The sequence below is a fragment of the Quercus lobata genome, chromosome 2 (genome assembly GCF_001633185.2).
Source record: "Quercus lobata isolate SW786 chromosome 2, ValleyOak3.0 Primary Assembly, whole genome shotgun sequence".
In the NCBI taxonomy this organism is placed as follows: Eukaryota; Viridiplantae; Streptophyta; class Magnoliopsida; order Fagales; family Fagaceae; genus Quercus; species Quercus lobata.
Window position 1 is genome coordinate 11,394,397 of NC_044905.1, and position 17,110 is coordinate 11,411,506.

The following is a 17,110-nucleotide window of genomic DNA, read 5'->3' on the forward strand; positions in this document are numbered from 1 at the left end:
AAATTAAGGTGTTAGAAAAATTATATAATTTCTCTATAATTTATGGTGATTTTAAATTTAATCCTAAATTTAAAAAAGAAAAAAGAAAATATAATTAAAAGTGATCTTTTCAATTGTTTCAATTCAAATACAGATATGGACTATTTCAAAGGATACCGTTACTATTAGGATATCACTCATTCACTTGAACCTCCTAAAACTCTTTAATTTAAATAAATGTAACATCATATATTAACTTAAGTTGTGGATAAAACTTATCTAAACAAAACCATTTCATGTGAAACTATAAATACTAAATGACAATTATGAAATTATATAATAATTAGTTATTTAATTAGTTCAAAAAATTTAATAAAGATATAAGTTATATAAGTCTATGCTCACACCATATCATATCATGATACTAGTTCAACTCTTCTAAAAAAAATTGATAGTAGTTCAACTATTGTATATTAATATTATGGGTTAAAAAGTTGTACATACATTGAGGTCTCATCTGGTGGATGTGGATGTCATCTTTCTATTTCTTTTCTTTCTTTTTTTTAACACTTTTTTCTTTTCATTTTTTCTCCTTTGCCATGTGGCACCCATTAAAAATTTTCAAGTTTACTCTATTATCAAATTTTGAAGCTGTTTGCTCAAATACAATGCTATCATCATAAGTTTCTAGAAATATAAATGAACTTTTTTTTTTTTTTTTAGAGGAATAAATGAACTTCTATTAATTTAATCATCTATCAATTTTTTTAATAATAATATTTGGTAATATATGTCATACTTGCATTATATTTATATGGCTCATGCTTTTCCCTTGCGATGCATTATAATTACATTATTATTGTGGGCGTCAAAAACAAACTATCCTTGCTAGGAATACAAGCATTATTACCGGAATGGTGTTTAATTGACAGTCACAATTTATTTATCTAAAAAGGTTGGAAAAAACACTCCACAATGGGAGACTCAAAACAATTGATCTAATAAATTTTGCTTGTATTTCAAGTAAAACCAGCACATTACAATAGGAAAAATTCTATTTCCCATGGTGTTGCACTATAACAGATTAGTAGTTTTCTTTCTATTTCTCTCTCTTCTCTTTTTTCAACCCCTTTCTATTTGCCTATTCCCCCCTTTATATAGACACATTTCTTGCCCTTATTTTCTCCAGTTGTCTTGTCTCCAGCTAGATTCTCAGGGATATTTTCGTCTTCTTCATCAGTTTCTTCCCCTTCCTTATCCTAGAACATGACATTTGGGGGTGTTTGTATTGTTTAGGTTGTCTCATATGCATTCAATGCAGTAGAGGTTAGGTGGAAGTCCCCTCATTAATGTGAAGGTAAAGATCTCTGTCATTCTTATGTGTTCTGGAAGATTTCCTATAGTTCTAAGTGCCAGTTGTAGGTATGCCGTGGATTATCCGTGTACATTTCCTTGGATAAGATTTTGCTTCGTGTATTTTATTGCCAACTTCGTAGGAACAGTCTATAAGGATTCCTTTTGCCTACTGGATGCTCGGGCTGGCCTTATTACACTTCATAGGATTTTTTAAGCTATTGGGTCTTACCTTAAGTGTGTGGGTTTGGCCCATTTCACTCCACGGGGTCCAATAGGTATTTGGGCCATAGGCTTGGATGAGGACTTTTCCACTCCCCATAATTATTATTAACATAATTAATTCTGATGAAATTTTAATACAGAGGTTCTTGAACATTAAAAAAATTTAAAAATTCAATAATCAAAGGATTTTTAAAAATTTAAATAAGTTTCATTATTTATTTTTAAAATTTTAAAATTTATTACTCCATCCGTCCCACTTTGTTTGTCCTATTTGCAAAGTCAAACATTTTAAGAGAATATCATTTATTGTCTTGTTTACCTTATAAAAATGTATAAGTTTACAAAACTACCCTTAAATAAATTTATCAGTTTTTTTTTAAAGGAGTTATTCTTAATGAGGCTTAGGGGTATAATAGGAACATTAGTAAACTAATAGCTTTTATTTTTAGAAATAGGACAATATTTTGGGACATCCCAAAATGGAATAGAGGACAAACAAAGTGAGACGGAGGGAGTATATTTTTTGGTTTTGACAAAAACTCTCTATTTTCACAATGTTTGGTCATTTATCTTTATTATCTAATATTTTTATTTAATTTCAATTATTTAATTGAAAAGCTTTCAAGTTTCAACCCTACTTATTCACTAAAAAGGTTGAAATTCTCTTTATCAACCAATACCACACTAGCTATTTGTTAAGGTGTTCCGTAAGCTGTGTCAACCTATTTAATAAAAAAGTCTTGTTTAGATCAAAGGATTTTGACATGTGCTCTAGTTGGGTTGGCGTGACTATCAAGTCATATAGTCAAGCTCCTTTCCCTTAACACGACACAAACACAACTGGCCAACAAAAAGAGCCATCATAAGCAATCCGTTCCGAATCCCATAGGCAGCGGCATCTATAAAGAACGTTTGCTTTGAGGCAGATTTTATGTAGTTTGTCTAAATCATAACAAATATCAAAATCTGCTGTTGATGATCCGGTATGTAGCTTATGCCAGACTAATGATACTGCAGCGTTGATTTATAATGGAAAACCCATACCATTTCATAGAGGGGGGCAAAAAAAGATCTTATGCAGAATTCAAGGTATGACCTATGCGCCAGTACTTAGATTTTCCACTTTCCAGTAATATGGCAAACAAATCAGGTAGTCCATGCGAGAAATGTAAGCATGAGAAATTGAAAAACATTCCGGCCATTGAACATAGACTTCATCAGTTCAATAATAACAAAGAGGAAGCAGAGTTCTCAATCATTCACCATATAAAAGAGAACTAACATGAACTCGTAAGTTCTGCAACATCTTTGAGTTTAATGTCTCCCCAGATAGTTGAGCAAGAAAATAGTTTTCCTAAAGGCCAGGCATGCCCATCCCTGTTTTAGGATCGTAAGTCTTCTCCAGCACGAGATCCATTGGCGTATCCTTGGGACCAGCTGCAGAAACGAAATAACAATGTGACCAAAGTGCATAAAATATTAAGCAGAATTATAACAAGCAATAAACTCTCCAACTGGTTCTTAGAAGGAGAGGATATGCCATTTGAGCTAAAACTCATTGGCAAGTTCAAAAGAAACTTCACAAAACAAAGAATTCATTCAGAATCCTTGTATATGTTTCTCATTCTCTTCTATATCTCTTTTTTTTGGGGGGGAAAATTACACTTTACCACCCTAAATTGCACACTAGATTACACTTTGCACCCTACACTATTCGAATGCACACTTTGCACGCTATACTATTACAATTATCACACTTTGCACCCCTACGTTACTTTTACTGTTAAGTTAGACAAAAATAATATTACATGACTTGCACATGATTCTCTTAGGTGTCACACTATTTAAAGACCAAAACACCCTTTTCACAAACAATTAAAAACAAAATGCTTATTTTTTTTCTCATTTTTTTTTCCAGTTCTGTCTCTCTCTCGTGCATACAGGTACAGCTCTTCCCCTCTCTCTTGCCCATGGCAGCTCTTCTCCTCTTTACCATTATTCAGTTTCTCTTCTCCCCAAATCAATTGCTGATAAGCACAAGTCCTCCTAAGGTCAAATGAAGTGATTGGTAGCTAGGATGTTTCCCTACTTTTGGGCTTTGCCTAAACAGACCACCCTTGTTTTCTGGGAATTGTTTGACTTTATGTTTGGTTTTCCAAATAGAGGGAAATAGATTAAAACATTTCGGTCTTGTTTTGCTATTCATTTCTAAGATTAGCTCATTAGTTATTACAAGCAACGCAAAGATGGTGTTGAATTGGCTCTTGTTTAATGGAATTAAAGGACTAGCAATATTACGTAGTTCTTTGAAAATTAAAACTCATTGCAATGTCCTTCGGTGCTTTATAAAATACAATATAGTCAGTCATATGGTGCCAGCTTTGACCTCTGATGTTCTTGGAAAAGAATAAAAGTCAGTCATACAGGGGAAGAGCTGCTGGGCAGGAGAGAGGGGAAGGGCTGTACACACAGAGAGAAAGACCAGAAAAAGAAAATAAGCATTTTGTTTTTAATTGTTTGTGAAAAGGGTGTTTTGGTCTTTAAATAGTGTGACACCTAAGAGAAAATCATGTGCAAGTCATGTGATATTAATTTCTGTTTAACTTAACAGTAAAAGTAATATGGGGGTGCAAAATGTGATAGTTTAGGGTGCAAAGCGTGCATTCCAATATTTTAGGGTGCAAAGTGCAATTTAGTATATAGTTTAGGGTGGTAAAGTGTAATTTTCCCTTTTTTTGATTGGTAATAATACTTTTATTGAAAAAATTGAACATCATGTTCAAGATGTATTCACTTCTATATCTCTTTATTTCTTTTTTCTTCCCAATTTTCTCAAGGTTTGATTCTGACATGTACATCTATTTCAAAAGGGAAACTCCATATTTTGGCAACCATATCTTCTGATGGATGCCAGCTTAAAAGCCCTGTTGGTACCTATTGACAACCTCAATTTGAATCATACTGGCTACTGTTGAACAATGGGTGTTTCAAAAGACATGCTCCTGTCTTTTGATGGGTAAGTTACATACAGTAGATCTTCTGCATCCCATTATTATGAGACGAGGAAGTGTCAATTAGCAAAAGGCATGCTCACTTGTGTGTTTGGATCCACTTATTTTCATAAGACACAATAAACATAAAACATAGATGTTAAATATACATATGACATGATTCTCAAAAAACACATATACATATGACATTGCAAGGCACACAACACCAGCCATTCATGTTCCCATCCAGTCTGCCATACAGATGTAGCATACCCTCAATTCAACTAAGGCTGTGTTTGTTTTGGGTGTAAATGAAATTCGGAAAATATTTTACACCCAACAGCATGTTTTGGTGCACATGTCAAATAAAGTTAGACGGAAAATCTTAAACTTTGACCGTAAAATAAGTCATTTGACCCGGAAAATCATTTACGCCATCTCTTTTACCTTCAAATGATTTCCGGACTCAGACACCCAAAGAGAGAGAGAGAAAGAGCAAGAAGAGAGAGTAGAGAGAGTGATCTAGAAACACAAACAAGCCATCCGACCACCGCCCCAACCCCAAATGTGCCGCCAAGATCGCACCGTGAGATCGCGCCGCAAAGATTGCATTGCGAGATCGCGCTGCCGAGATCGCACCTCAGATCACATCACCAAGATAGCGCCGTTGCTGCCCTCTAGATCGAACTCTCGTCGTCTCAATCTCAGTGTCGTCGGAAGCCTGCTGCCGCTTGACTAGTCTTGTCGCCCATGACCCACCCATGACCGATCTCCCTCTTTCTCGATCTATACCTCTCCCTTTCCCTCAATTTGCGATCACTCTCTCTTCTTCCCTCTCTCAGTTTGACCAAATTTTTGAGTTTAACGAATAGTGTTGTTTTGATTTTTGTTTCTTTAAGTTTATTTATTGAAATTTTCTATTATAAAATTTGTTTGGAAGCTGAGAAAATGGCTGAAAAAATGTGAGAAACTAGTAGAAAAGTAGCAGTTTTAGAATGTAACCAGACATCTGAAAACATTTTCCAAAACAATTTTCATAATGCAGCCAAACACTTGAAAATATTTTCCTTTCCTAAAAATATTTTCACTTGAAAGTATTTTACACTCGGAAAATATTTTACATATTACCAAACACAACCTAAGCCTTAATCTTGATTAAATTGATGTTGACTTCATAAATCTTCATCAAATTAGAGTCAACTACAACATGTTCCTATATTGTCCACCATATGGATGTAGCATATTCTCAACTCAACTAAGCTCTAAACCCGATTAAATAGGAGTTGACTTCACAAATCCCCATCAAATATTTAGAGTTGATTTTGAACCTAATACTTCGCTCTTCAGCTTATTCTAACAGGGGAAAAAGATGCCATTTAAGCTAAACTGCTAGAGCTCATTGGTGAGTCTACTACATTTATTCTTTCCTACCATTTTATCCTATTTAAAAGCCTCTATCTTGCTGCTCTAGTCAACAAAACCTTCTTCATGACTTCTACCCATATCATGTTAGGCCTCCCACTATGATGCAAAACAAGTTTGCAAGAATAAGAAATAAAATGTGGAAAAAAAAAACAAAACAAAATACTATAGGCTTCACCACCTAAGGGTGCTTGGAATCACCACCAAATTGTAAAGAAGCATCTCTAATTAGCAATCTTATTCAAAATGCATTGTCTGAAAACTATTCCTGGAGCCTCTTTTTAATAAGTTTCAAAGATTACATTAAGCTACAATTACATCCCACAAATTGAAATCCACAGCCCTGATATAGGACAAATTCATAATTTAAAAATAAAAACCTAATATCTGAAAAGAAAAATATGAAACAAGAAACTCTGAAATACTTTGGAGTTTGGATGTGCTCCCTGCATCAGAGTCACTTTTTCACCAACACATGAATTGGTCTCTGTTGCAGAAGACTATCTCAAGTGGTTCTCCCCCATCACTTCCTCAATATGAGCTACACCTACCTTTGAGGCAAACTACATTCAATATCTTATCATTCCTATCATTACCCTGTATCCATTTGGACATTCTCAATTAAGCTATGTTCATTTCATAGCTACTACAACCAGTCTTACATAGCTTTTATTATTGGCAAGTTACACATTGACCATAATTTGTGCCAAAACAGCCCCATTCTCTCTAACATAAAGCACAACTAATCATATGGTTTTTTTCGTGGTAAGTTGCACAAGCACCAGATGGTTTTTGAAACAACAATATCACCCTCCACCTTGTTCTTATATAAGCCCTACAGAATGAGTGTAAATACATGTGTGCAATGTAACTAATTGGGTGTTTGCATATTTAAACTTTCAATACATTTTCTTAACTTTATTTCACAATAAGAATATTGAATAATTGGCTTCATGACTATCAATCAAAATTCATAATATTAATTCTTTCTTTCTTTCTTTTTTTATAAGTATAATTCACAATATTAATAATAAAATTCCACTATTCAAATCTTTCCTTACAACAGCTGCATATTCCTCTTTTAGGTATATGCTGTGTGGGGTTCTTAATCTAAAAAGCAAGGCAGTGACTTCAAGCCTCACATCACATGGCTTATGTCTAATGTGTCGAGTGTTGTCATGTATTCTCCCTATAATTGCAAATTGAAGCATAATGTGTAAAGTATGCAACCTAGAATTGTCTATTATCACACAGTTGTAAATAAAAACAAATATGCTGAAGAAAAACATCCACAGAGTCAACCAATAGAACTTAAAATGAAAATAAAACCCCTGTGGGAGGGAGGGGGGGCATTAAGCTTGGGATAATTACCAACTGTAGGCCTCGGTGTTGTCCTTATCTTCAAGATCTCTGGACGAGGTATTATGGAACCAGATGCTCCCAAACCTCTAGATACTCTTACTTTACTGCCATCTTCAAGATACCTAGTTCCTAGCTTACAAGGTTTCCTGCATAAGTAAACATTACACACCACCCCTGTGAAATAAAGAATAGAATATCGATAATTGTTAAATCAGAACCCTAGAGTAATTCCATACCCAGTCACTGGATCAACAACTTGAACATTTGACGCATGCAGTGGTGCTTCAACTGTAAAGATCCCACCTTCATGACCTTGCCCTTGTTTAATATGTTTCTTTACCTGCAAAAGAGCAAAAGACAATGATAACAACCTTATATTAGACACATGGTCTTTTTCAGTACTATGTGCATCTTATTTGAAAGCTGTGAATTCCCTTTAATCTCTCTAAGTCATTTGAGGCAATAATATATGATTCAAGTAAAGAGAACGGCGCAAAATCACACAATAAAAAGAGTCACCGAACCCACAATTTGTTTGACTTCTTTTAATCTAAAAAGTGTTGCAGATTTCAATAAATTGTGCCTTCTAAATAGTTTCAGAATCTTTATTTACTAGGAATCGAATTTGGATCATTAACACCGGTACCTTATGTTATAGGAGCAAGTCTGTTAGTAGAAGCACCTAAAAAAGAATAGTCAGATAAACTGTGTGGAGGAGGATTGAGCAGTTTTAAGTTTCAAAGACAGTGGGGGATTAAAATATCATGAAAGAAGCTAACTTGTCTCTTTTAGATATGGAAAGATATATCTATTAGGAAATTTTAATTGAGGACCTATCCAAAATCCCTGTTAAACGTTAACGATACAATAACCATTTGCTGGTTGAACAGAAGAACAGCTTAAAAGGAAAATTGACGCATGCATCTTGAAAATACATACATATTACTGTATTCAATCAGCATATATTATGCGAACTGCATATAATATTGTTGCAAAGCATATGATCACTTTAGCATTTTTTCTTGCTTTTTTTCTAAAGCATAAAGCATTTTGAAATAATCAGCGCATGCATTCACTACACATGCACTACATTAGCATACACCGGAAGTGGGTTATTGCCAACCATCATAGCAACACATTTGGTCATAAATAACCAAACCATTTAGATTGTTCGTCCTATGAAACTGCCAAGTTTGACTTGCTGTCGCTAAAACCAAATTATAACAATCACAACAAATTAAACAACCAAAAATGATAGGCACCTTAACATGTTATTCTCACATTGTAAGCCTTATAATAATCAGTTTAAAAATTAAAATTTTTTTTTAAAAAAACCACCCAATTACCCAAATAAAATGAAACAGTTCCTCACCAAATTCTTGCCCTCAACAATAACCCGATTCTGCGAGCGAATTACACGCTTAATAAGACCCGTCTCACCTTTGTCTTTGCCCCTTATAATCATAACCTGCAACAACCAAGCCCAAGCAAGTGCCCAAAAAAAAGATCATATTATGTTAAAGAAAAAGCAAATAGTTGAAAATGAATTAGAAAGTTCTGTTTTCCCTTACATTATCTCCTCTGACAATCTTCCAATGCCTAATGAGTTTCTGAGCCGCTTTCCAACCCATTTCGAACTAAGCACAAAAAGGAAAAGCAAAAAAAGAAAAGAAAAAGAAAATCATTTTCGAATGGAATAAAATAAATAAAATGTGTTTAGGGTTTTTCTGGGGTTTCTCTGTATAGGGTTTTTGACTTAAACCCTAAAACCCACAACTTTTTTCAGACCCAAATTTTTTTTTTTTTTTAAATGTGGATGTTCCATCTTTTCCAATTACTATAATTAAACCTTTGTAACACGAAGACAGATACCCTATATTTTGAAATTTAAGATTTGGTTATGAACATTTAGTGCCATGAAAAACACTAAAAACTGAAAATACCGGTGGATTTGATACGCCGCTGTCGCCGTCTTCACCGGCTTAACCCCTTTCTTCTTCTTCTTCTTCTTTTTTGCTTCTTCGTCTTCTTCTTCCTTTTGTTTCTGTTCTGCTTCTTCGGTGGATCTGTTTCTTTTTTGCTTCTTCGTCTTATTTTGTTTTTTGTTTCTGTTCTGCTTTTTGTGCCTCTCACGTGAGCCACATCTCACCCTTTTTTTTCTTTTTTTTCTTTTTACATTGAGCCACTGAACCATTAAGCCTTTGGTCCGTAAGCCACTGAGCCTTTGGTAAGAGAGGCTTTATTTTGTACATTATTATTATTGTTATAATATGAATTTTCTATTATTATTATATAAAAAAGCATGCTTAGTAATATATAAAATATATAAATAAAAATATTTTTAATAATTTTTTAATCGCTAAGTCTTGCCACATCTATATCCACCTTTTTCAAAAATTGTCGAGTTCTACATTCGCACCCGAGTCCCTGCACCCGTGCTTCATAGTTTAAAACTAGCTATCAATGATATCAAAGCAAAGATTATAGTTCAATAGAATGAAGAGAGGAATAAACCGTTTTCACAAGGGAAAGTTTTCTCTCTAGGCCTTCAGTGAAGTCCCAGAGGTGAAAAGTAAGTCTTGCCGCTAGGCAAAAATTTCTCTCCGCGTGACGGTAGAAACCCATTTTCTTTTTCTGATCTTCTTTCTTCATTTCTTTTTCTGATCTTCTTTCTTCCTGGTTTTGCCGTTGTCTTCCAAGGCAGAGGGTAATGGATGAGATAACAAGTAGGTGTGAAGGTATTCGTTTGTCCGATAGTGAAGGGAGTGAGGTTGATCTATCTCTGCCGGTGACGGAAGCCGGTTATGTCCTGGCTGGCAAATTCTGCACTAAACATTGGGTGAGTTTGGAATCTGTGGCGAGAGTCTTAAGATCGGTATGGCGAACAGAAAATAATTTTGAGGTTTGTGATTTGGGTAACAATAAGGTCCTTTTCTAGTTTATATGTAAGGACGACATGGATAGAGTCTTACTGTCAAGCCCATGGTCGTTTGATAAATATCTTCTAATCCTCCACAGTCTCAAGGTAGGGGAGGCTGTGAACAAACTCCAGTTCAACAGAGTATCCTTCTGGGTCCAGATTCACAGTTTGCCTACGATGAGCCAAACTAAAGAGGTTGGGATGCGCATTGGGGAGACACTGGGAATGGTGGAGAAGGTGGACGTTGAGGAGAAAGGATTTTGCCGGGGTAGCTACCTTCGAATCTGAGTCTCCTTGGATATAACACTTCCTTTATGTAAAGGCCGCACGGTCCGCATGGGAGAGTCGGGTAAGATATGGGTGGATTTCAAATACGAAAGGCTTCCAATCTTCTGCTACTGGTGTGGGAAAGTGGATCACGATGAGAGGGATTGTATGCTCGGGATACGTAGCAAGGAAACTCTCCAAGTAGAGGATAAACAGTTTGGTCCATGGATGAGAGCGACCCAAGATCGCACCTAAAAGCCGCAACTGATAGTCGCAACAAAGAACAATGGGGGAAGAGGACCACAACCAGACTCAGCGGCGACACCGTGTGAGGGAGGAGCTTACCAAAGCCAAAATGATAGTGGGACGATAATGGTACAAGGAGGGTCCCACGTGATAGATGGCGTGGATCTCACTAAAGCTGACACGGAAAGCAAAAGTACACTGACAGCGCACTTTGAGCACCGAATCCCACAAACATGGCAGGATTCAAATTTCGAACAGCAAATCCAAGAGATTGACGCAGTGATTATGGGTACGGAAGGTGCAGGATTAGTGCCACCATTTAATGAAACCTGGGATTCATTGACAGATAAACCGCTGACCTCTGTTTCTCCAATGACAAACACGGTGAGTGCTAGTCTAGCTTTTCCTAATGAGCCTTCCCTTGGGCCTAATGTTGGGGTGGGCTTAGAAAGTTTGGGGATGACTCCCCCCAATGCAAAGGAAACCAAGTTGGGCCAAGAGGTATTTCAAGACATTAGATTGTTTGTGATGGGCACGGATAGCTCCAAAGCCCAAAGTGAGATCAAAATAAGGAAAGGGAGGGGCCCTACCCAAAAGAAAAATCAGGCTGGACGTAACCATGCAGGGAAGGAAAACATGCAAGGGGCGATTTCAGAGGGGGAGAAAAAATGTGCATCACGCAATAAGACAGTGATGGAGGTTGATGTGGACGGGGTTGGGATGAAGAGAAAGGATCGATCTCCATTAGAAGAGATTGATACAGGGGAATATGGAAAGAAGAAAAAAGTGGTGGAAGAGGTGGAGGTCATGAGCAAGATAATAACACAGCAACATGGAACGGTGGAGGCTGCGGGACAGCCCCGCCAAGAGCAATGAGTGCCATAAGCTGGAACTGTCGGGGGCTTGGGAACCCCTGCATAGTAAAAGCTCTCCAAAAGACTGTTTTGAAGGAAGATCCCACCTTGGTCTTTCTCATTGAGACCAAGTATGTTGTGTTTGAGATGGTGCGAATAAAACGCAAACTAGAGCGGCAACAAGGTCTAGTTGTGCCTAGTGTGAACAGGGGAGGTGGTCTGGCTCTATTGTGGAAAAACTCTTTGACAATGGATGTCCAAACGTGTTCTCCTCGTCACATTGATGCGATAGTAAATGAAGAAAATGGAAACAGGAAGTGGAGGTTTACCGGCTTTTATGGCCATCCAGAAACAAACAAGCGTATGGATTCTTGGAAACTAATTGAACAGTTGAGCAAAAGTAGTGATCTTCCATGGCTTATTATGGGAGATTTTAATGAAATAATGCATCTCAATGAAAAGGTCGGGGGAAACCTTCGGCCTGAATGGCAAATGCGTAGTTTTGTCGAGACAATTAACAGGTGCCAGCTGAGGGACTTAGGATTTATTGGGTCTGAGTTTACGTGGAGCAGGAGGTTAGGCCCATGGGGTTGGGTCCGTGAAAGACTGGACAAGGCATTCGTGTCCTTTAACTGGGTGTCTTTATTACCATAAGCCAAGTTGTACCACATAGCAGCCTCTACGTCGGATCATTGTATGCTTGTCCTTAAGAGTGCACGTACCAGACAAAAACCATTCCGGAGGAAAAAATTGTTTAGATTTGAATCCATGTGGTTGAGGGATGTAGTATGCAGGGATATTGTGAAGGAGGCGAGGGAGCGAGGCCAAGGTACAAATTCGGGACACCCATTCTCCCAATGCTTGGAGGAATGTAGGACTTCTCTTTCCTCATGGAACAAGAGCACGTTGGTAGGCGAATAGCAGCACTCCAGTCGAAACTTCAATGGTTGGAAGGGAGGAACAGGGGAGATGTAAACATGGACGAGATAAATGAAGTAAAATCAGAGTTGAATAGAATGTTACTAGTGGAAGAGAACATGTGGCATCAAAGATCATGGAATTGTTGGCTGAAGGCAGGGGATCGTAACACTTCTTTTTTTCACACAAAAGCCTCTAATAGACATCAGCGAAACTCTATCAGCAAAATCAGGGGTTTGAATGGGGTCTGGCTAGAAGATGAAGCAATGATTGGCAGCACTTTTGTGGAGTACTTTGAGCAGCTATTTACTTCATCTCAACCCACTGTCAGTGATGAACTCCTTGAAGCAATTCAAACCAAAGTTACAGACAGAATGAACTCCACTCTTTTGCAGGACTTTCGAGCCCATGAGGTGGAAAAAGCACTGAAGCAGATGCGCCCGATGAAAGCTCCTGGACCTGATGGTATGCCCCCTCTATTCTATCAACATTTCTGGCCTATTGTAAATCCTATTGTTATAAAAACTGTTTTGGATTTTCTTAATCATGATATAACTCCTCCAAATTTTCATGAGACCCATATTGTTTTGATTCCCAAAACAAAAAATCCAGAACGTGTGACTGACTATAGACCAATCAGTTTATGTAACGTGGTTTATAAGCTTGCATCCAAGACTGTGGCAAATAGGCTAAAATTGATCATGCAGGAAATAATATGTGAGAATCAGAGTGCATTTGTATCAGAGAGACTTATCACCGACAATGTGTTGGTGGCACATGAATTAATGACCCGAGGAAAAAAAAAAGGAAAAAACGGGGAGATGGCTCTGAAGCTAGATATGAGTAAGGCGTATGACCGGGTGGAGTGGGGCTGCCTGAAGCTGGTTATGGCGAAACTGGGTTTCCATGAAGACTGGATCAGGTTGGTCATGAGATGTGTTTCCTTGGTGACATATGCTGTTCGCATCAATGGACATCCTTAGGGTCAGATTGTTCCAACACGTGGGCTTTGCCAAGGGGATCCGTTATCCCCTTACCTTTTTCTGATCTGTGCTAAGGGACTATCGGCTTTATTGCACAAGGCAGTCCAAAATAAAGCTTTAAGGGGAGTTGTTGCCTCAACCAGGGGTCCGAGGATCTCACATCTATTTTTTGCTGACGATAGCCTGATCTTTGGAAGGGCTACAGCCAGAGAGAGTGCCGAGATACAAAGGGTGTTACAGATTTATGAGTTGTCCTAGGGTCAACAACTGAATAGGAACAAAACATCCATTTTCTTCAGCCACAATACGGATAATGGTACGAGGGAGACTATAAAAACAATGTTTGGTGCACAAGTAATCCGGTCCCATGAAGCCTATCTTGGCTTGCCATCCTTAATAGGAAAGTCGAAACGAAACACTTTTGCACACTTGAAACAGCGGGTTGCAAATAAATTAACAGGTTGGAAAGAAAAACTTCTCTCCAATGCAGGGAAGGAGGTGCTGATAAAGGCTGTTGCTCAAGCTGTTCCATCATACACAATGTCTTGCTTTAAGCTTCCTAATTCCTTATGTGAGGAGCTAACAAGCATGGTTAGACAATTTTGGTGGGGGCAAGTGAAAGAAGAAAAGAAATTAGCATGGATGAGTTGGGATAATATGTGTTTATCAAAGGAGAAAGGAGGGATGGGTTTTAGGGACTTGAAGACGTTCAATTTGGCTCTGCTGGCCAAATAGGGATGGAGACTCCAAACAAACTCCTCATCTCTATTCCACCGAGTCTATAAAGCTAAGTACTTTACAATGTGTGACTTTTTAGAGGCAAATATGGGTCGTCAACCCTCATATGCTTGGAGAAGCCTCATGGCAGCCCAAGCCCTGGTCAAACGGGGGGTGAGATGGCAAGGAGGGGAAGGGGTGCGAATCCAAGTTTGGAAAGACAAATGGCTTCCGAACCCAAGTACATACAAGGTGGTAACTCCGGAGATTTTGGGTACTGGGGTAACTTGGGTACGAGACATAATCGATGGAGACAGAATGGAGTGGAGGGTTGATCTAATTCGCCAAACCTTTATGCGTCAGGATGTAGATGCAATCCTCAGCATCCCCCTTAGTGCGAACAGGGCCCGGGATAGACTAATATGGGCAGGAACCAAAAATGGCAAATTCTCAGTGAGAAGCGCCTACAAAATGGCCCAAGAAACAGTGGGGTGTAAAAGGAGCAGAGCCATCTGATCCAACAAAACTGAGAGAGATTTGGAGGCATGTCTGGGGAATGAATATGCCAAACAAACTTAAGCATTTTGCATGGAAGGCTTGCAAGAACATCTTGGCCACCAAGGAAAATTTAAAAAGGAGGAATATCACTAAGGATGATGTCTGTGAGGCCTGTGGGGAGCAACTGGAGTCTGCATGCCATATTTTTTGGTTTTGGGACAAGGCCAAAGAAGCCTGGGAATCAAGCAAGATGGCCTTACCTTTTGAAATTAAACCCTCATGGGACTTTATAGATGTTGTATGGCACATCCAGAAAAGACAGGACCAATGCCCAGGTTTGTTGGAGCGTATAATAGCCATATGCTGGGGGATATGGAAAAACGAAAACGAGGTGTTTCATGGAGGCAAAGGCAGAGATGGAAGGGCGGTCACAAGAAGTTCCATTCTACTTCTGGAGGAATTCCAAATAGTGAATGAGGGCCCACAAGTGACCAGAGTGAGCGCTCCTGAGGTGGTCAAATGGTGTCCGCCAAGACCGGGTTGCTACAAAGTTAATGTAGATGGCGTTGTGTTCTCCAAAAGAAAGCAAGTAGGAATTGGTGTGGTGATCCGTGACAGTGGGGGTGTGGTGGTTGCTGCACTAAGCAAGAAAATGGCATTGCCGCTTGGTGCGTTGGAGACAGAAGCTAAGGCACTGGAGGAAGGAATTCAGTTTGCGTGCGATGTCGGAGTCAGAGACGTGATATTTGAGAGTGACTCTTTGAATATCTGCAACTCGGTCCAGGGGCTGAGTGAGCCACCATCCTCGGTTCAGAATATCATCGCTGGAATTCTGCGACAAGTTCAGAGTTTCAGGACTTTTGAGTTCACGCACACTAGAAGGCAAGGAAATGTCCCTGCCCATATATTAGCTCAACATGCTGCATATGTTGAGGACTTTAGTGCATGGCTTGAGGAATGTCCAAGCCATATTGTGCATGAATGTGCACTTGATGTACGTACTTTATTGACCTTTGAATGAATGAAAGTATTTCTTATCAAAAAAAAAAAAAAAAAAAATAGAATGAAGAGAGAGAGAGAGAGAGAGAGAGAGATTGGGTCACCTCAAATTGCAGCAGTGCGTGGGCGTGTGCCTGAGTAAGCAATTTTTGGTAAAGGGCAGGGTCAACTAAGCTATGGATGGAAGTTACTGTGAGCTGGGTTTCAACCCGACCCAGTGAGAATTTGATGGTTTTTTTTTAATTATTTAAATTCTATTTTATTTTTTAATTTATGGTTGTTGTGGTGGAAATTTACACTAATCGCAGTAGATATAGTTATAAATGATAGTAACTAGTTTATCAACAAAAAAAAAATGGCCATCCAAAAAAAAAAAAAGATTGTAACTATTAAGTATTAATCAAAGCTTTGCAAAATGACCTCTGAGAATTTAAAATGAGATTTTATTAAAATTTGTCACAAAAAATTGAATTATTTATAATGGGGTGAAGTTTTTGTCTAATGCAACTATGCACTAGATACGATATGATGCGAATACATGTGCAATTTTGGATACATGTCTGCATCGTATCATATTCAGTGTACAAATGCACTAGATAGAAGCCATATCCTTTATAAAACAAAAAAAAAGAATTTTTTATAATATAATAGTCGCATGCAATTTTATTAATAAAGTGCATGTGACCACTTTCCATCCATTATAATCGACGGAAATGAGATTGAAAGATTAATTTTAACAATTTTGATCACTTAATAATTAATAACACAAAAATTAAAAATACACGAAAACATGTTGTAATCAACTCAAACACTAAGGGTCTTTTTGCAATTTGAAACTAAGGTCTACCATGAATCACTTTGAAACACCATCCTTGATCCCGCCGAGTAATACAACCACGGTTTTGAAACTCAGATCGTTCGAAGAATCGAAAAATGGAGAAGGTTTTTAAGATTGGATTGAGGTTGAACTATGATGCGTCATTTAATTGGAACAATGCCCATAAATTAGAACAATAACCAAAAAAGAAAAAAATCAACTGATTATTAAGGTATCAAAACTTTTTTTAAGAAAATTTTATTGAAAAGAAAAAAAAAATTGATTTTTTATAATTTTTTTATTTTTTTCATAAAAGTAGTATCAAAACATTTCAAAAATAGTTCATTAACAAATTTTTGGTTGGTCTGAGACCCTTTTATTCTCATTTCTCTTCTTTTAGTCCCATTTGGCTAGATCTGAGAAGTCCAATAACAACACCACGTTGGACTAAGTCACAATAATGGCAGTGAATTCAATAATCAGTTGCTCAACTCCCCCCTTCCAGCAGGCCATTCATGATTCAACCATAGCCAGTCTACTTGCATGCGACTTTCCTATAG

The 17,110-nt window shown here is 37.7% G+C and overlaps 3 protein-coding genes across 3 annotated transcripts; 2 read left to right on the forward strand and 1 right to left on the reverse strand.

Moving 5' to 3' along the window:
- Positions 1 to 2,637: 2,637 nt before the first annotated feature.
- On the reverse strand, positions 2,638 to 9,523 carry LOC115974482 (50S ribosomal protein L24). The gene is made up of 6 exons (XM_031094870.1): positions 9,275 to 9,523; positions 8,903 to 8,968; positions 8,704 to 8,799; positions 7,568 to 7,671; positions 7,341 to 7,477; positions 2,638 to 2,994 (listed from the first exon to the last, which is right to left on the reverse strand). The coding sequence occupies exons 2-6, from the start codon at positions 8,960 to 8,962 to the stop codon at positions 2,912 to 2,914; spliced, it is 480 nt and encodes a 159-aa protein (XP_030950730.1). The 5' UTR covers positions 8,963 to 8,968; positions 9,275 to 9,523; the 3' UTR covers positions 2,638 to 2,911.
- Positions 9,524 to 13,858: 4,335 nt separating this feature from the next.
- LOC115959294 (uncharacterized mitochondrial protein AtMg00310-like) lies at positions 13,859 to 14,254 on the forward strand. Its single transcript, XM_031077646.1, has one exon. It carries the CDS (start codon positions 13,859 to 13,861, stop codon positions 14,252 to 14,254), a length of 396 nt encoding a protein of 131 aa, XP_030933506.1.
- A 544-nt stretch (positions 14,255 to 14,798) lies between these two features.
- Positions 14,799 to 15,755, forward strand: LOC115959303. The gene has a single exon (XM_031077656.1). The coding sequence runs from the start codon at positions 14,799 to 14,801 to the stop codon at positions 15,753 to 15,755; it is 957 nt and encodes a 318-aa protein (XP_030933516.1).
- Positions 15,756 to 17,110: the final 1,355 nt, after the last annotated feature.